Source organism: Oncorhynchus gorbuscha, linkage group LG14 (genome assembly GCF_021184085.1).
Source record: "Oncorhynchus gorbuscha isolate QuinsamMale2020 ecotype Even-year linkage group LG14, OgorEven_v1.0, whole genome shotgun sequence".
Classification (NCBI taxonomy): Eukaryota; Metazoa; Chordata; class Actinopteri; order Salmoniformes; family Salmonidae; genus Oncorhynchus; species Oncorhynchus gorbuscha.
In genome coordinates, this window is record NC_060186.1 from 79,137,053 (window position 1) to 79,157,812 (window position 20,760).

The following is a 20,760-nucleotide window of genomic DNA, read 5'->3' on the forward strand; positions in this document are numbered from 1 at the left end:
GAGAACACCTTTATTTAACCAGGTAGGCTAGTTGAGAACACCTTTATTTAACCAGGTAGGCTAGTTGAGAACACCTTTATTTAACCAGGTAGGCTAGTTGAGAACACCGTTATTTAACCAGGTAGGCTAGTTGAGAACACCTTTATTTAACCAGGTAGGCTAGTTAGTTGAGAACACCTTTATTTAACCAGGTAGGCTAGTTGAGAACACCTTTATTTAACCAGGTAGGCTAGTTGAGAACACCTTTATTTAACCAGGTAGGCTAGTTGAGAACACCTTTATTTAACCAGGTAGGCCAGTTGAGAACACCTTTATTTAACCAGGTAGGCCGGTTGAGAACACCTTTATTTAACCAGGTAGGCCAGTTGAGAACACCTTTATTTAACCAGGTAGGCTAGTTGAGAACACCTTTATTTAACCAGGTAGGCTAGTTGAGAACACCTTTATTTAACCAGGTAGGCTAGTTGAGAACAAGTTGTCATTTACAACCGTGACCTGGCCAAGATAAAGCAATGCAGTGTGACACAGAGTTACACATGGAATAAACAAGCGTAGTCAATAACTCAGTAGAAAAAAAATAAAGTCTATATACAGTGTGTACAAATGGCGTGAGGTAGTAAGGCAATAAAATAGGCCATAGTAGCGAAGTAATTACAATTTAACAAATTAACACTGGAGTGATAGATGAGCAGATGATGATGTGCAAGTAGAAATACTGGTGTGCAAAAGAGCAAAAAAGTAAATAAAAACAATATGGGGATGAAGTAGGTAGATTGGGTGGGCTATTTACAGAAGGGCGATGTACAGCTGCAGCGATCGGTTCGCTGCTCAGACATATCCAATACACATTGATAGATCCAAATCAACACAGGAGAGTTGTGGATTAATACCAGTTCAACTATGTAGTAATCCTGGCATGTCAGTTAGAGTCGCGATGAACAACTGAATAAAATAGATCCTGTCAGCTCCATGCATTCTATTTCCATCTGCAACGTCCAGAGAGAGAGTTCCACTTCCCTGAATACACCCACGGCGGTGTGGACAGAACACAGTGTCTAATATACCCACGGCGGTGTGGACAGAACACAGTGTCTAATATACCCACGGTGGTGTGGACAGAACACAGTGTCTAATAGACCCACGGTGGTGTGGACAGAACACAGTGTCTAATATACCCACGGTGGTGTGGACAGAACACGTGTTGTCTAATATACCCACGGTGGTGTGGACAGAACACTGTGTCTAATATACCCACGGTGGTGTGGACAGAACACGTGTTGTCTAATATACCCACGGTGGTGTGGACAGAACACTGTGTCTAATATACCCACGGTGGTGTGGACAGAACACAGTGTCTAATAGACCCACGGTGGTGTGGACAGAACACAGTGTCTAATACACCACCCGTTGTTACAGGAAGGCCATAAAGATCATCAAGGACATCAACCACCCGAACCACTGCCTGTTCACCCCGCTATCATCCAGAAGGCGAGGTCAGTACAGGTGCATCAAAGCTGGGACCGAGAGACTGAAAAACAGCTTCTATCTCAAGGCCATCAGACTGTTAAACAGCCACCACTAACACTGAGTGGCTGCTGCCAACACACTGTCATTGACACTGACCCAACTCCAGCCATTTTAATAATGGGAATTGATGGGAAATGATGTAAATATATCACTAGCCACTTTAAACAATGCTACCTTATATAATGTTACTTACCCTACATTATTAATCTCATATGCATATGTATATACTGTACTCTACATCATCGACTGCATCCTTATGTAACACATGTATCACTAGCCACTTTAACTATGCCACTTTGTTTACTTTGTCTACACACTCATCTCATATGTATATACTGTACTCAATACCATCTACTGTATGCTGCTCTGTACCATCACTCATTCATATATCCTTATGTACATGTTCCTTATCCCCTTACACTGTGTATAAGACAGTAGTTTTGGAATTGTTAGTTAGATTACTTGTTGGTTATCACTGCATTGTCGGAACTAGAAGCACAAGCATTTCGCTACACTCGCATTAACATCTGCTAACCATGTGTATGTGACAAATAAAATTTGATTTGATTTGATTTGATTTGATTGGTGTGGACAGAACACAGTGTCTAATATACCCACGGTGGTGTGGACAGAACAGTGTCTAATATACCCACGGTGGTGTGGACAGAACAGTGTCTAATATACCCACGGTGGTGTGGACAGAACACAGTGTCTAATATACCCACGGTGGTGTGGACAGAACACAGTGTCTAATATACCCACGGTGGTGTGGACAGAACACAGTGTCTAATATACCCACGGTGGTGTGGACAGAACACAGTGTCTAATATACCCACGGTGGTGTGGACAGAACACTGTGTCTAATATACCCACGGTGGTGTGGACAGAACACAGTGTCTAATATACCCACGGCGGTGTGGACAGAACACAGTGTCTAATATACCCACGGTGGTGTGGACAGAACACTGTGTCTAATATACCCACGGTGGTGTGGACAGAACACGTGTTGTCTAATATACCCACGGTGGTGTGGACAGAACACGTGTTGTCTAATATACCCATGTACGTCTTTACACAGTGACAGACAACCAATGAAGTGGGAGTGAACAACAGCTAGGGATGTCTCTATTTGCTGAGAGGATAAAGTGGGAGTGAACAACACCTAGGGATGTCTCCATTTGCTGAGAGGATAAAGTGGGAGTGAACAACACCTAGGGATGTCTCCATTTGCTGAGAGGATAAAGTGGGAGTGAACAACACCTAGGGATGTCTCCATTTGCTGAGAGGATAAAGTGGGAGTGAACAACAGCTAGGGATGTCTCCATTTGCTGAGAGGATAAAGTGGGAGTGGGGCAGGAACAAGGTCAAGTTAACAAACGAGACTTATTTTAATCATATATTTCGGGCTTCACTACACATAGAACATGGCAAATTGGACGACGTTGTTAGGGTTGCAAAATCGCGGTAACTCTCCCAAAATTAGCTGAAATTGCAGTTGGTGTATTTACGGAATAATGATGGAATATTCAGGAAAACCGGATTCCTCCAACCAGGATTTCTGATTGGGAAAAAACTGAATTTGGGGAAAGTTACTGGCATTTTTCAACGCTACTTACAGTATATGTGGTTTGCATTTTGTTCTGAAACCAGGGTCGGAAAGCTTGGTATTCATATGTCTCTTTAACATCCCAGCTGGAGGCCAGAGACAGGAACTAAAGGAGAATGCAGGTAACATTGTCCTAATAAACGGGATCTGTTGTCACGATGTCAGGTTTAGATGAGGACATCAAGCAAGTATAAAACATTCTCCCTCTCTATCCATCATAGGCAAACTAAAGTCACATTCTCCCTCTCTATCCATCATAGGCAAACTAAAGTCACATTCTCCCTCTCTATCCATCATAGGCAAACTAAAGTCACATTCTCCCTCTCTATCCATCATAGGCAAACTAAAGTCACATTCTCCCTCTCTATCCATCATAGGCAAACTAAAGTCACATTCTCCCTCTCTATCCATCATAGGCAAACTAAAGTCACATTCTCCCTCTCTATCCATCATAGGCAAACTAAAGTCACATTCTCCCTCTCTATCCATCATAGGCAAACTAAAGTCACATTCTCCCTCTCTATCCATCTTAGGCAAACTAAAGTCACATTCTCCTCTCTATCTATCCATCATAGGCAAACTAAAGTCACATTCTCCTCTCTATCCATCATAGGCAAACTAAAGTCACATTCTCCCTCTCTATCCATCATAGGCAAACTAAAGTCACATTCTCCCTCTCTATCCATCATAGGCAAACTAAAGTCACATTCTCCCTCTCTATCCATCATAGGCAAACTAAAGTCACATTCTCCCTCTCTATCCATCATAGGCAAACTAAAGTCACATTCTCCCTCTCTATCCATCATAGGCAAACTAAAGTCACATTCTCCCTCTCTATCCATCATAGGCAAACTAAAGTCACATTCTCCCTCTCTATCCATCATAGGCAAACTAAAGTCACATTCTCCCTCTCTATCCATCATAGGCAAACTTCTTTTTTTAATTAAAAAAAATAATTTAAGTCGCATTCTCAGCCGGCCACGGAGCTAAGCGGGAATTACGGAGCCCTCGACACAGATCCCTGCAGTCTACAGAAAGCTTGTCAACGCTTACAGCCAGAATACAGGTGACACGGACATCTGTACTGTAGTAGAAACTATTACTGCACCTTGTGTTCTCATATCTCGTACGTCTGTAAGTACGTACTCATCTCTCCTCTTCTGCAGGTATCCTTTACAGCACCAGTGTGGAATCCACCACTTCACTTACCATCATTACTATACTGGGCAAAGGTTCTCACACATCACTGTTTAAGAACGGGCAAAGACTTGTAACTATTGCTGGTTATAATGAAAATGACCCAATGGCCAGCTTTGAGGAGATTTGAATAGTACACATCACGTCCTTACATTGGACAGTGACAACACGTGTTACATGGTAAACATTCTTCCGGAACTAGCGACCATGTGCGGAATGGGTTCACAGGAGTAGCAAGGGACTGGACGACAAAACTCAAAATCACATTTTATTTGTCACATGCAACAGGTGAAATGCTTACTTTATACAATCCCTTAACAAAACAAAGCACGTTTAAGTGTTAAGTAACATTTTTACTAAATAAAGTAAAGTAAAAAAATAAGACCTTGGACCCCTGAGGGGGTTCTCTGAACTCATGGCCAGTGACCCCATGGAACCAGAGGTTAGGGGTCAGAGGTTTCGGAGAGATAAACAGGCTGCACCTGGACAAACAGAGCTGGAGCCCTGTCCTGTCCCAAGCACACAGCAGGAAACAGAGGGACAAACATCAACATGAAAGAACCTGAAACTACGCCAGTCAAGAACAATACAAACATCTGACAATACAAACCAACATCCTACACAGTCCAGGAGACAGTCTGACAATACAAACCAACATCCTACACAGTCCAGGAGACAGTCTGACAATACAAACCAACATCCTACACAGTCCAGGAGACAGTCTGACAATACAAACCAACATCCTACACAGTCCAGGAGACAGTCTGACAATACAAACCAACATCCTACACAGTCCAGGAGACAGTCTGACAATACAAACCAACATCCTACACAGTCTTACAATACAAACCAACATCCTACACAGTCAAGGAGACAGTCTGACAATACAAACATCTGACAATACAAACCAACATCCTACACAGTCAAGGAGACTTTCTTTCCCAGTGGGCAACACTAGCTGAGATGACGTCATAACCGGCTTCTTTCACGGGATTGGCTCAAAGCAACTCGACCAACTTCCTGTATATCCGTTCCACCTTCATTCCACCTTCATTCTGAATGATTGTGATGTGTTGTGACCCGTGTAAAATTATAATTTAAAATAACCTGGACTTGACTTACTTGTATGTTTTGGTTCTGTCCAACCAGATGCCACAGATCAGTGATCCCACCATGCCAGCGATAATGATGGTGAGACCTATCCTCCCTGCATTCAACTCTTCACCCTGCAGGTCAGGACAGTCAGGGGAGACCAGGGTTAGTGTGTGTGTGTGTGTGTGTGTGTGTGTGTGTGTGTGTGTGTGTGTGTGTGTGTGTGTGTGTGTGTGTGTGTGTGTGTGTGTGTGTGTGTGTGTGTGTGTGTGTGTGTGTGTGTGTGTGTGTGTGTGTGTGTGTGTGTGTGTGGGCTCTGGTCTAAAGTAGTGCACGATATAAGGAATAGGGTACCATAGAGCTCTGGTCTAAAGTAGTGCACTATATAGGGAATAGGGCACCATTTGTGAAGCACAACCATTGTGCATGCTATTCTAACCAACTACTGACTAGGTTGGAAACAGGTTTCCCTGAGTTTCCATCAGTATTGAACAGAAAAATGTGAAGCTATACAAGCTAGACAGGTCATATCAGGTGGCAGAGGGAGTGACAGTCTCTTTCTGTAGGAGATAACTTGTAATATATTACATGTACATATTACCTCAACTAACCGGTCGGTGCCCCCGCACGTTGACCCTGTACCGGTACCCATGTGTCCAACCTCGCTATCGTTATTTTACTGCTGCTCTTTAATTATTTGTTACTTTTATTTCTTATTTGTATATTTTATTTAAACTGCATTGTTGGTTAAGGGCTTTGTAAGTAAACATTTCACTGTAAGGTCTACCACACCTGTTGTAGTCAGCAAATGTGACAAATAACATGTTATTTGATACTGAATTCTATACTGATGCTGATGAGGTCAATAGGTTTAGGGCAGTGGTCACCAACGGATCCATCTCCAAGCCATTCCGAGCCGATCAACCAAACATTTCTGTTAAAAACCCAACTGTAAAGCCTTGCGTTCATATTTTATTTTTTAAACATTTTGCACCGTTGGCAGTAGGTGCACTTGATTCAACAGGCCTAGTGCCGGGAAGGCAAAGTGTTCCCATTTTGAACCATGTGTCTGAAGGTAGAACTCCACCTACCCAGCAGGCCCAGAGAGCAAATCAAGCGCACCTATTGGCCTACCACTGGCCGATCAGATCGTGTCTGCACAGGTTCCTCGAGCCAGACGCACATCAAATAAAAACTCACAGCAAAGTTGAAAACATTTAAAACCATGACTAGAGAGAGACTCAACAAATATAGCAAAGAGTTGATGTCAAATCAAATCAAATGTTATTTGTCACATACACATGGTTAGCAGATGTTAATGCGAGTGTAGCGAAATGCTTGTGCTTCTAGTTCCGACAATGCAGTAATAACCAACGAGTAATCTAGCTAACAATTCCAAAATTACTGTCGTATACACAGTGTAAGGGGATACAGAATATGTACATAAGGATATATGAATGAGTGATGGTACAGAGCAGCATAGGCAAGATACAGTAGATGGTATCGAGTACAGTATATACATATAAGATGAGTATGTAAACAAGGTGGCATAGTTAAAGTGGCTAGTGATACATGTATTACATAAGGATGCTTTGATATGATGTTTTTATAAGTTCATGTTTAACCCCCAGCCACCTGGCGACAACTCCCTGACCCCCAGGCACAACCCTCTTTAGGTAAGGGTGAATAACAGGGCTTTATTAAATAACTTCACCCTTCAGTAACGTAATCTCTCCTGACCTTTTACTATACTTCTAGAATGTTTGTATTGTTAACCAAATAACACGCCCATTGTTGTATTCTAGAATGTTTGTATTGTTAACCAAATAACACGCCCATTGTTGTATTCTAGAATGTTTGTATTGTTAACCAAATAACACGCCCATTGTTGTATTCTAGAATGTTTGTATTGTTAACCAAATAACACGCCCATTTTTGTATTCTAGAATTTTTGAATTGTTAACCAAATAACACGCCCATTGTTGTATTCTAGAATGTTTGTATTGTTAACCAAATAACACGCCCATTGTTGTATTCTAGAATGTTTGCATTGTTAACCAAATAACACGCCCATTGTTGTATTCTAGAATGTTTGCATTGTTAACCAAATAACACTCCCATTGTTGTATTCTAGAATTTTTGTATTGTTAACCAAATAACACGCCCATTGTTGTATTCTAGAATGTTTGCATTGTTAACCAAATAACACGCCCATTGTTGTATTCTAGAATGTTTGCATTGTTAACCAAATAACACACCCATTGTTGTATTCTAGAATGTTTGTATTGTTAACCAAATAACACGCCCATTGTTGTATTCTAGAATGTTTGTATTGTTAACCAAATAACACGCCCATTGTTGTATTCTAGAATGTTTGTATTGTTAACCAAATAACACGCCCATTGTTGTAGTGTTGTCAATGTGTTTCAGTGCCCACATACTGCAGTGTAGGACTTACAGGGTAGTGCTCGATGATCATACGGTTCAGTAGCGTGCCCACAGCATAAAAGCAGCCCACGTTCAGTCCTGTTGGTGAGAAAAAAAGCAAGTGAGGCAGGGTTAACAGGGACTTTCAGGGAGCTTTCTGAGAGCTTTCTGACTTCACCCACAGCAGTTATACTATTACTGTGGACTTCACCCACAGCAGTTATACTATTACTGTGGACTTCACCCACAGCAGTTATAGTATTACTGTGGACTTCACCCACAGCAGTTATAGTATTACTGTGGACTTCACCCACAGCAGTTATAGTATTACTGTGGACTTCACCCACAGCAGTTATAGTATTACTGTGGACTTCACCCACAGCACTGCATTCTTACCTGGTTGTCGTCATCTTATTTCACCGTTTTCTCCTGGTACTTTCCAGATGTGACCCTACTCTTTCAGCACCGTAAACTACAGCGCTGCCATTAACATATGAGACCAATAAGTTGTTGCTTTTTAAACATAAAAACATTGTTTTACACGTTGACATGCGACCATAACATTTCCTTGTGGATCTGGGGACAGCCAATGACATCCTAGCTGGCACAGAGTCCTTTCCTATAGGACAACACATTAATGATGCACCTGTGATGCAGTGTGGGAAATATGGGCACATTGCTGAGGTGCAGGTAGCCTAGCGTTGGGCCAGTAACAAAAAGGTTGTTGGTTCCAATCTCTGAGCCAACTTGGTGGAAAAATCTGTTGATGTGCCCTTGAGCAAGGCACTTAACCAAAATTGCTCTGGATAAGTGTCTACCAAATGACAAAAAAAAAGTTGTTTACTGGGTAACTGTAGGTCAGGTGGAACAGGTAACACACTAGCAGACAGTTCACAACTAGCCTGTCTACTTGAAACATAATACCCGAGACATGACAGTTATGTTTTCACGTTATCCTTCCTGGCTATGATGAATGCATAACCAGGATAGCCCTGGACAGCTCAGCTCAACACAGATCAGTAGTGATACAAGGGGTTAAGTACTGACCGTATGTGAGGATGAGGAGGAGGAAGGGTTTGTTTCGGAGCAGCCTGAGGATGGAGGCGGTGTAGGAGTACTGTTCTGGAGAGATACAGCGAGCTGTGGCCTGGGCCTGGGTGGGAGGGAGCTCCGGACGCTCCTGGAACACTGGAGAGAGAGAGAGAGAGAGAGAGAGAGAGAGAGAGAGAGAGAGAGAGAGAGAGAGAGAGAGAGAGAGAGAGAGAGAGAGAGAGAGAGAGAGAGAGAGAGAGACAGAAAGAGAGAGAGAGAGAGAGAAAGAGAGAGTGTGTGCCTATATACAGGTTGAAAATGGCAGACTGGGACACAGGATCTGAGCTTCTCAGGATCTGAGCTTCTCAGGATCTGAGCTTCTCAGGTTTAGCTAGTCATGTCGGCTACAGAACAGGCTTTCAAAATTATGTTTAAAAGTATAAAAGTACATTGAAATTACTTAGGAACTGTGCACACTTTGAAGAGGTGTGTGGCCACTTGGGAAACACCAGTTCGACCTCTAACTCAAACCTTTATCATTTACTGGTATGATGTTGCACCTCCTTCAAATGTCCCATGGATATTTCTTATCATGTACGAAGAGTATTTTCAGTATTTTGGGTTTTTCAGTCAAACCCTCTTCCTGGAGATTTTGAGGACAGTAGATCTCCAGGAAGAGGGCTGGACTGAAAACCCACAGGACAGTAGATCTCCAGGAAGAGGGCTGGACTGAAAACCCACAGGACAGTAGATCTCCAGGAAGAGGGCTGGACTGAAAACCCACAGGACAGTAGATCTACAGGAAGAGGGTTGGGCCGCCCTGGCCTAGAGGCTACTGTCTGAACATGCAAAACAGGTTTTCCTTCAGTGTTGTAATTGGTGCTTTCCACACACCGATACAGTGTCGACCTGTCATTCAGGGCCTGTTTTGAGCCCCAGATGTTCAGCTAAAATGAAATAGTTGGCCTGTTTCACATGTCCTTTTGGCATTAATTCATGTCACATATCAGTGTGCAAACAATGTGGAAGGAAAAAAACCCTTGAGTTATTAAAGCTGCAAACATTGGAGTACGGCAGCTCCAAAATGCAGGTGTTTCAGCCTCTCAGTGCTTTCTGTGGTGGAGGGGCAGCCAACGAAAGCACATAGCATAGGTGTTGGTAATTTTCTCTAGTTGCGCTGTGATTGGCTCAGTGTTCTGTCACTCATGGGGACACTACATCGCCACAGTCATCATCAAATCAGGTCAACAATCTACTGTCAAATCTTTCTCAATCCTTGTCTCTTTTCCAAGCTAAACAGGATAAAACACCCACCCACCTTGGGCCAGAAAAAGTTGAATACAAAGGCCATTCTGTCAATCCGGCATGAATTTATTCCAGACTTTGATGACCAAGTTTGCCCACAAGAAAGACCGCTGCACCACCTTCTGTTCAAGTGAGCAACGCACAACAATGGAGGAGTCCGAAAAGAATGTCTGGAATGCGGCCGCATAAATTATGTACGGCGCATTCAGAAAGTATTCAGACCCCTTGACTTTACCACATTTTGTTACAGCCTTTTTCTCAATACACAATGACAAAGCAAAAAACTGTTTTAGTTTATTCAGACCCTTTTGCTATGAGACTCAAAATGGAGCTCAGGTGCATCATGTTTCCATTGATCAACTTGATTGGGAGTCCACCTGTGGTAAATTCAATTGATTGGACATGAGTTGGAAAGGCACACACCTGTCTATATAAGATCTTACAGTTGACACTTGATACGGAAATGCGTTTTAATAAATGATTAGAATATTACAAATCAAATCAAATTTATTTATATAGCCCTTCGTACATCAGCTGATATCTCAAAGTGCTGTACAGAAACCCAGCCTAAAACCCCAAACAGCAAACAATGCAGGTGTAAAAGCACGGTGGCTAGGAAAAACTCCCTAGAAAGGCCAAAACCTAGGAAGAAACCTAGAGAGGAACCGGGCTATGTGGGGTGGCCAGTCCTCTTCTGGCTGTGCCGGGTAGAGATTATAACAGAACATGACCAAGATGTTCAAATGTTCATAAATGACCAGCATGGTCAAATAATAATAAGGCAGAACAGTTGAAACTGGAGCAGCAGCACAGTCAGGTGGACTGGGGACAGCAAGGAGCCATCATGTCAGGTAGTCCTGGGGCACGGTCCTAGGGCTCAGGTCCTCCGAGAGAGAGAAAGAAAGAGAGAATTAGAGAGAGCATATGTGGGGTGGCCAGTCCTCTTCTGGCTGTGCCGGGTGGAGATTATAACAGAACGTGGCCAAGATGTTCAAATGTTCATAAATGACCAGCATGGTTGAATAATAGTAAGGCAGAACAGTTGAAACTGGAGCAGGAGCAGGAAATTGAAATCATCTCTTGAAAGTCTGAAACCATGTGATTGTATGAAATTGATTTGAATCCTTGGATTATTCTAACGCATGTATGTAAGTGTTAGAATCATTTTTAGTTTTATAATACTGTGTGTGGTTTTAGTCAGTGGAATAATAATATGTACACTGGAGTGTAGTTCTTAGTCAGAATCAACATTTTGGGAACAATGTGTCTAGTATTTTGATAACAGACGGTCTGTCTGAGCCAGATTAGGGGCCGACCTTGGCTGGGACACTGAGAACTTCCCAGTCCCAGGTCTCTCCTTATTTTAGGGGAGGGCAGGAAGACGCTATTCTCAAGGACGCCCCTAGTCTCTATTGGCGGGCGGATTTGGTGATTTGTGTGGAAGTATGTGTGTCACTATAAAATTGAAGATCTTTGTACTGTGCACATCAGAACGTTACCGTGAATAAACATTTAACTTTGGTAGACTGGGCCTCTGTCTGTTCTCATTTCTATCAGTATCTTACAAATCCTAATACTTTGTAATTAAAAATGTGTTCTTAACTGACTTGCCAAGTTAAACAAAAGGTTCCATTGATTAAAAAAATATGTATATATATAAAATAAATCATGGCTTTCAAGAGCTAAAAGAGACAGAGCAACAGTAACAAATACTGAAAGCCTCTGTCTAGAATGGCCCCCTATTACCCATGGCCCCAGGGCAAGAGAAGTGCAAAAGAAGTGTACTATACAGTGAATAATGAGCCATGTCGGACTCGGCCCTCGTCGCCGACCCAAAGGAACGTCAACTGTGGAATCCTGACTGTGACATGACGTGCCTCAAGCAGACTTTCTCTTGACAGAGCTTTCAGAGAGGAGTCTGGGGGTGAAGAAATGCTGCAGATGTCTTTGTGGTTCTTATCTCAGAGCCAGCCCTCCCTGGGGCGTCTCAACCAGCAGGGGTTATCAGTGAACTAGCCCCTCCCTCCCTGGGGCGTCTCAACCAGCAGGGGTTATCAGTGAACTAGCCCCTCCCTCCCTGGGGCGTCTCGACCACAGCACGAGTCTACTCCAACTAAGTACTCTAACCTAGACTGTACTCACTGAACTGGAACCCACAGCTACACAGACCCAAGACAACAAACTCTTAATGAAACATATTGGCTGCTGAGACCTGTCTGTGTACACCATCTGTGGAACAGGCCTGGAGACAGCAGCAGAGACAGCGGTCTACAGGATAATCAGAATGTTGAAAGTCTTGGCTTCGTCTCTCTAGGAATGGGTGAAGAACAAGTCAATAGCACCCTCAGCTTACCTCAGACCCAAGACATTATTAAAGGCCCTGTGAAAGACTAGTGTCCAGTGTTCTTGTACATCAAATAGAAACAGGAGATCGGGGCTGTTCTAACTTGGACAAGGCTACTTACTTCCTGACAAGACATTGAAACTAAAGGCTTGTTGGAGAGGAATCAAACCATCTTAGAAATGGGCTCCCGGGTGGCGCAAGCGGTCTAAGGCACTGCATCTCAGTGCTTGAGGCGTCACTACAGACACCCTGGTTCGAATTCAGGTTGTATCACAACCGGCCGTTATTGGGAGACCCATAGGGTGGAGCACAATTGGCCCAGCGTCATCTGCATTTGGCCGGTGTAGGCCGCCATTGTAAATAAGAATTTGTTTTTAACGGAGCTTCCTTGTTAAATTAAAAGAGCGACTTACCCAGAAATACAGAGCTGTCATAAAGGTAATTCTAACATGTATTGACTCAGGGGGTGTTAATAGTTATGTAAATTAGATATTTCTATATTTAATTTTTTCCTTACATTTGTTTGTATTTTTAAAAGCACTTTGCCATTATTATTAAATTAATAATAACAATGACTAAGTACTCAGCCAGCAAGCATACACAGTACTGTATGAATCAATGTACTTAAAACCCTGGAAAACGTTTTGCATTATTTGCAGTCGCAACACATTATTACTCTTCCAGATAAACGTAACGGGCCTTCAGCCATTTAGAGAGAGACTCTTATAGACCTAGAGGCTATTGTATGAACAAGCAAATATTGGAAGGTGTTTAAAATGGGATTTGCCTCAGTCTTGTTCTTTCAAAACTCATGAGACAAAAGTACAGCTCACCATTCAACAGGCTTTTAGGCTTCAGCTAGCTGACAATTATTTTAGATTTTTTTTTAATATATAGTTTTTCAAGGATTAAAACGAGACCATAAATTTAAAAAATATCAGACCCAAAGGAATGTCAACTGTGGAATTGTGACACGACTTGCCTAAAGTGGACGTTCTCCCGGGAGAGCCAGCTTTGAGACTGGAGTCAGTGGGCAGAGAGCTGCGACAGATATCTTTGTGTGCAGATGTCTCTGTTCTTATCTCTAAGCTACAGTCTTCCCTGGGGTGTCTCAACCAGCAGGAGTGTACTCTTTGCTAAGTACTGTTTTCAAACTGTCCTCACTGAACAGGCACCCCGAGGTACACTCAGACTCAAGACACTAAAGGCCCTGATAGACTAGCGTCCAGAGAGTGTAATATATATAATAATAATATAATAATATATGCCATTTAGCAGACGCTTTTATCCAAAGCGACTTACAGTCATGTGTGCATACATTCTACATATGGGTGGTCCCGGGGATCGAACCCACTACCCTGGCGTTACAAGCGCCATGCTCTACCAACTGAGCTACAGAAGGACTTGTACACGCTATAGGAGATTGGCTCCTGCCTGGCTCCTACCTTATGTACCATTCCGGCTTGTACAAGGCTACTTTTTTAACTCGTTGGGAGTGTAATGAAGCTGTTCTAGATATACACAGTACCTTAGTACTCAGCTACTGTAGTACACATGTAAAGCACTGTGAAAGTCAAATGTACTGAAAACCATGGCAAGGCAAATGCCACATTCAGGCTAATATTCACATCTTAAAACTCATTGTTGTAGTACTCTTCCAGATTCACACACATCCATATAAAACACCCAAAGACATGCCCGTCAACGATTTCTGTCCTCCTTCATCCATTGAGAGACATGAACCAAGAGAACCGTCTCTGCTGTCGGACAACATTCTCCAGCTAGAGAACCGTCTCTGCTGTTAGACAACATTCTCCAGCTAGAGAACAGTCTCTGCTGCACGACATTCTCCAGCTAGAGAACAGTCTCTGCTGCACGACAACATTCTCCAGCTAGAGAACAGTCTCTGCTGTCAGACAACATTCTCCAGCTAGAGAACCGTCTCTACTGCATGACAACATTCTCCAGCTAGAGAACAGTCTCTGCTGTCGCACAACATTCTCCAGCTAGAGAACCGTCTCTGCTGTCGCACAACATTCTCCAGCTAGAGGACAGTCTCTGCTGTCGCACAACATTCTCCAGCTAGAGAACAGTCTCTGCTGTCGCACAACATTCTCCAGCTAGAGAACCGTCTCTGCTGTTAGACAACATTCTCCAGCTAGAGAACAGTCTCTGCTGTTAGACAACATTCCACACCAGGCACACACACACTTTTTGCAGGACTCAGACCCCCAGATGGCCCAGACTGACAGACAGAGGCAGACAGACAGGGCATCTAGCAACCAGACAGACAGGCTCTAGTGACCAGTTAATATTCACTAGGTAACACAAAACAAGAACCCCAAGAAAGGCAGAAGAGCCAGACAGCATTAACCCTCTGCCCAATAGATCTTCTCTGTGCAGACTACCTGCAGGCTACATCTTCCTTTATCATCAGATCCTTTATATAGCACTTCACCAACAAGACAGTATCCGAGTCCCAATCAGCACCCTATTCTCTATAAAGTGCACTACATTGGTCCAGGGCCCACAGGCCCAGAGTGAACTAGGTACGAAATAGGGTGTAATTTGGGACAAAAGGCAGTAGCAGCTATAGAGTGAAATCAGGTCATATGAAAATAAACCTCTGAATGAGTAGGCTTAATTGCACAACGTTAGCTGAACAGCTCATGGTGCAACCTGTATGTAGGTTACAGTGGTAATGGTTTGTGATGGGGGGGGGGGGCTATATTATATAGATATGTTGACACCAAGTATCGACTAGTAAAAAATATATATATATATTACAGTGGTAACCTACAGCTGGTGTACCTGCACTGTTTTGCTAGGTAGCGTTAGCTAGTGCTAGTCAACTGTAGGTTACAGTCGTACCTGCGCCAAAACTCTGGTATTTGTCTATCCTATAGCTCGTTCTCCATCTTCTTTTGAAATAGAGAGACATGTTTTCAGTGCTTTTACACCGATCAATGTTCCATTGCTCTCGTCTCTGTAGCAGACATGCCGTGGGCAATATGGAACATCAAATCGCAGTAGCAGATCACAATACATATAGAATCGTGAGAGTCGCAATAATATTGTGAGGTCCCTCTGGCAATTCCCAGTTCTAGATAGTGGTTTAGTAGTGTCACCGTGCTGCACTACTGTAGGTTACAAGGTCGCTGTTAGTTCAAGTAGCTGGTTATCCAACATCTGCATCTAGGAGAACAGATCTCCCCACATCAGATTAAAGTGGAATTTCCACCACTTTTCATATTCATCTCCAGAACCAGATCAGAGTCTACATGTTCACATAAAGTTCCTGATCTTGCCCTTAAAATGTAGATACAGATCTATTGATAATCTACAGTGCATCATTGGAATAGGGCCTACAGGAAGTGAGTGTAGATCCATGCCTGTCACTATTTGTAAAACTGTAGGCTACATACTGCATTATTATAAGTGTATAATAGTTACCCATGACGACCAGTAGGAAGAGCAGGGTAGCAACTCCTGCTGTGATGTAGAACATGATACTGATGTGATGGGCCAGCTGATCCATGTCCTCAACGTTAGGCACCAGGATGGGAGGGACTAGGAACCCAATGGCTATACCCAGCTGAAAGAGAGAGAGACAGACAGACAGACAGACAGACAGACAGACAGACAGACAGACAGACAGACAGACAGACAGACAGACAGACAGACAGACAGACAGACAGACAGACAGACAGACAGACAGACAGACAGACAGACAGACAGACAGACAGACAGACAGACAGACAGACAGACAGACAGACAGACAGACAGACAGACAGACAGACAGAAGTACAGCTTTAAAAAAACAGCTAAACACAAACATGTATAGTGGAGATGCATGTTGGAGACAGCCAAAATGTGGCAGACAGACAGCTCTTCATTCACTCTATAGTTACAGTAGCACTACACCCATGTAAAAATCAACCTGGCTCAAACTTGATACTTCACAGTGCATGTTGGTCCGTCCCTTCAAAAAAATAAAATAATAAATAAAGTCCAGAAGTGTCGTCTAGTTTTTGAAAACCAGTCATGTAACCATAGAGACTCTTTATGACCACGACATTCTGTACACGTTGAGCGATTAGGCCTGGCTTCGCAGTCTACGTTCCAATTCATCCCAAAGGTGTTCGATGGAGTTGAGGTCAGGGCTCTGTCCAGGCCAGTCAAGTTCTTCTACACCGATCTCGATAAACCATTTCTGTATGGACCTCGCTTTGTGCACAGGGCTGCTGTGTCATGCTGAAACAGGAAAGGGTCTTCCCCAAACTGTTGCCACAAAGTTGGAAGCACAGAATCATCTAGAATGTCATTGTATGCTGTAGCATTAAGATTTCCCTTCACTGGAACTAAGGGGCCTAGCCCAAACCATGAAAAAACAGCCCAGGACCATTGGAAGAGAATGGTCTCCTCCACCAAACTTTACAGTTGGCACTATGCATTCAAGCAGGTAGTGTTCTCCTGGCATCCGCCAAAACTGGATTCGTCCAGCGAACTGGCAGATGGTAAAGCGTGAGTCATCACTCCAGAGAAGGCGTTTCCACTGCTCCAGAGTCCAATGGCAGAGAGCTTTACACCACCCCAGCCAACGCCTGGCATTACGCACGGTGTTCTGAGCAGCTGCTCGGTCAAGCTCCCGACGAACAGTTAATGGGCTGATTTTGCTTCCAGAGGCAGTTTGAAACTCAATAGTAAGTGTTGCAACCGAGGACAGACCATTTTAACACGCTTCTGCACTCGGTGGTCCCATTCTGTGAGCTTGTGTGGCCTACCACTTCACGGCTGAGCCGTTGTTGCTCCGAGACGTTTCCACATTACAATAACAGCACTTACAGTTGACCAGGGGCAGCTTTAGCAGGGTAGAAAGTTGGTGAACTGACATGTTGGAAAGGTGGCATCCTATGACGGCAGAGGCGGCAGGGTAGCCTAGTGGTTAGAGTGGAGGGGCGGCAGGGTAGCCTAGTGGTTAGAGTGGAGGGGCGGCAGGGTAGCCTAGTGGTTAGAGTGTAGAGGGGGCAGCGTAGCCTAGTGGTTAGAGTGTAGAGGCGGCAGGGTAGCCTAGTGGTTAGAGTGTAGAGGCGGCAGGGTAGCCTAGTGGTTAGAGTGTAGAGGCGGCAGGGTAGCCTAGTGGTTAGAGTGGAGGGGCGGCAGGGTAGCCTAGTGGTTAGAGTGGAGGGGCGGCAGGGTAGCCTAGTGGTTAGAGTGGAGGGGTGGCAGGGTAGCCTAGTGGTTAGAGTGGAGGGGCGGCAGGGTAGCCTAGTGGTTAGAGTGGAGGGGCGGCAGGGTAGCCTAGTGGTTAGAGTGGAGAGGCGGCAGCGTAGCCTAGTGGTTAGAGTGTAGAGGCGGCAGCGTAGCCTAGTGGTTAGAGTGGAGGGGCGGCAGGGTAGCCTAGTGGTTAGAGTATAGAGGCGGCAGGGTAGCCTAGTGGTTAGAGTGGAGGGGTGGCAGGGTAGCCTAGTGGTTAGAGTGGAGGGGCGGCATGGTAGTCTGGTGGTTAGAGTGGAGGGACGGCAGGGGAGCCTAGTGGTTAGAGTGTAGAGGCGGCAGCGTAGCCTAGTGGTTAGAGTGTAGAGGCGGCAGGGTAGCCTAGTGGTTAGAGTGGAGGGGCGGCAGGGTAGCCTAGTGGTTAGAGTGTAGAGGGGGCAGCGTAGCCTAGTGGTTAGAGTGTAGAGGCGGCAGGGTAGCCTAGTGGTTAGAGTGTAGAGGCGGCAGGGTAGCCTAGTGGTTAGAGTGTAGAGGCGGCAGGGTAGCCTAGTGGTTAGAGTGGAGGGGCGGCAGGGTAGCCTAGTGGTTAGAGTGGAGGGGCGGCAGGGTAGCCTAGTGGTTAGAGTGGAGGGGCGGCAGGGTAGCCTAGTGGTTAGAGTGGAGGGGCGGCAGGGTAGCCTAGTGGTTAGAGTGGAGGGGCGGCAGGGTAGCCTAGTGGTTAGAGTGGAGAGGCGGCAGCGTAGCCTAGTGGTTAGAGTGTAGAGGCGGCAGCGTAGCCTAGTGGTTAGAGTGGAGGGGCGGCAGGGTAGCCTAGTGGTTAGAGTGTAGAGGCGGCAGGGTAGCCTAGTGGTTAGAGTGGAGGGGCGGCAGGGTAGCCTAGTGGTTAGAGTGGAGGGGCGGCATGGTAGCCTGGTGGTTAGAGTGGAGGGACGGCAGGGGAGCCTAGTGGTTAGAGTGTAGAGGCGGCAGCGTAGCCTAGTGGTTAGAGTGTAGAGGCGGCAGGGTAGCCTAGTGGTTAGAGTGGAGGGCGGCAGGGTAGCCTAGTGGTTAGAGTGTAGAGGCGGCAGCGTAGCCTAGTGGTTAGAGTGTAGAGGCGGCAGCGTAGCCTAGTGGTTAGAGTGGAGGGGCGGCAGGGTAGCCTAGTGGTTAGAGTGTAGAGGCGGCAGCGTAGCCTAGTGGTTAGAGTGGAGGGGCGGCAGGGTAACCTAGTGGTTAGAGTGTAGAGGCGGAAGCGTAGCCTAGTGGTTAGAGTGGAGGGGCGGCAGGGTAGCCTAGTGGTTAGAGTGGAGGGGCGGCAGGGTAGCCTAGTGGTTAGAGTGGAGGGGCGGCAGGGTAGCCTAGTGGTTAGAGTGGAGAGGCGGCAGCGTAGCCTAGTGGTTAGAGTGTAGAGGCGGCAGCGTAGCCTAGTGGTTAGAGTGGAGGGGCGGCAGGGTAGCCTAGTGGTTAGAGTGTAGAGGCGGCAGGGTAGCCTAGTGGTTAGAGTGGAGGGGCGGCAGGGTAGCCTAGTGGTTAGAGTGGAGGGGCGGCAGGGTAGCCTAGTGGTTAGAGTGGAGGGGCGGCAGGGTAGCCTAGTGGTTAGAGTGGAGGGGCGGCAGGGTAGCCTAGTGGTTAGAGTGGAGGGGCGGCAGGGTAGCCTAGTGGTTAGAGTGGAGAGGCGGCAGCGTAGCCTAGTGGTTAGAGTGTAGAGGCGGCAGCGTAGCCTAGTGGTTAGAGTGGAGGGGCGGCAGGGTAGCCTAGTGGTTAGAGTGTAGAGGCGGCAGGGTAGCCTAGTGGTTAGAGTGGAGGGGCGGCAGGGTAGCCTAGTGGTTAGAGTGGAGGGGCGGCATGGTAGCCTGGTGGTTAGAGTGGAGGGACGGCAGGGGAGCCTAGTGGTTAGAGTGTAGAGGCGGCAGCGTAGCCTAGTGGTTAGAGTGTAGAGGCGGCAGGGTAGCCTAGTGGTTAGAGTGGAGGGGCGGCAGGGTAGCCTAGTGGTTAGAGTGTAGAGGCGGCAGCGTAGCCTAGTGGTTAGAGTGTAGAGGCGGCAGCGTAGCCTAGTGGTTAGAGTGGAGGGGCGGCAGGGTAGCCTAGTGGTTAGAGTGTAGAGGCGGCAGCGTAGCCTAGTGGTTAGAGTGGAGGGCGGCAGGGTAACCTAGTGGTTAGAGTGTAGAGGCGGAAGCGTAGCCTAGTGGTTAGAGTGGAGGGGCGGCAGGGTAGCCTAGTGGTTAGAGTGGAGGGGCGGCAGGGTAGCCTAGTGGTTAGAGTGGAGGGGCGGCAGGGTAGCCTAGTGGTTAGAGTGGAGGGGCGGCAGGGTAGCCTAGTGGTTAGAGTGGAGGGGCGGCAGGGTAGCCTAGTGGTTAGAGTGGAGGGGCGGCAGGGTAGCCTAGTGGTTAGAGTGGAGGGGCGGCAGGGTAGCCTAGTGGTTAGAGTGGAGGGGCGGCAGGGTAGCCTAGTGGTTAGAGTGGAGTGGGGGCGGCAGGGTAGCCTAGTGGTTAGAGTGGAGGGGCGGCAGGGTAGCCTAGTGGTTAGAGTGGAGGGGCGGCAGGGTAGCCTAGTGGTTAGAGTGGAGGGGCGGCAGGGTAGCCTAGTGGTTAGAGTGGAGGGGCGGCAGGGAAGCCTAGTGGTTAGAGTGGAGGGGTGGCAGGGTAGCCTAGTGGTTAGAGTGGAGGGGCGGCAGGGTAGCCTAGTGGTTAGAGTGGAGGGGCGGCAGGGTAGCCTAGTGGTTAGAGTGGAGGGGCGGCAGGGTAGCCTAGTGGTTAGAGTGGAGGGGCGGCAGGGTAGCCTAGTGGTTAGAGTGGAGAGGCGGCATGGTAGCGTAGCCTAGTGGTTAGAGTGTAGAGGCGGCAGCGTAGCCTAGTGGTTAGAGTGGAGGGGCGGCAGGGTAGCCTAGTGGTTAGAGTGGAGGGCGGCAGGGTAGCCTAGTGGTTAGAGTGTAGAGGGGCAGGGTAGCCTAGTGGTTAGAGTGGAGGGGCGGCAGGGTAGCCTAGTGGTTAGAGTGTAGAGGCGGCAGGGTAGCCTAGTGGTTAGAGTGGAGGGG

The 20,760-nt window shown here is 46.2% G+C and overlaps 1 protein-coding gene across 3 annotated transcripts in view; it reads right to left on the reverse strand.

Moving 5' to 3' along the window:
• The window catches only part of flvcr2b (FLVCR heme transporter 2b), a 60,330-nt gene that overhangs the window by 23,995 nt on the left and 15,575 nt on the right, over positions 1-20,760 (reverse strand). For all 3 annotated transcript variants that reach the window (XM_046299076.1, XM_046299077.1, XM_046299078.1), the window contains exons 2-5: positions 15,984-16,125; positions 8,897-9,037; positions 7,881-7,948; positions 5,453-5,556 (exon numbers count right to left, since the gene is read on the reverse strand). In XM_046299076.1, the coding sequence (XP_046155032.1) occupies positions 5,453-5,556; positions 7,881-7,948; positions 8,897-9,037; positions 15,984-16,125 (455 nt within the window). The remainder of the gene's footprint in view (positions 1-5,452; positions 5,557-7,880; positions 7,949-8,896; positions 9,038-15,983; positions 16,126-20,760) is intronic.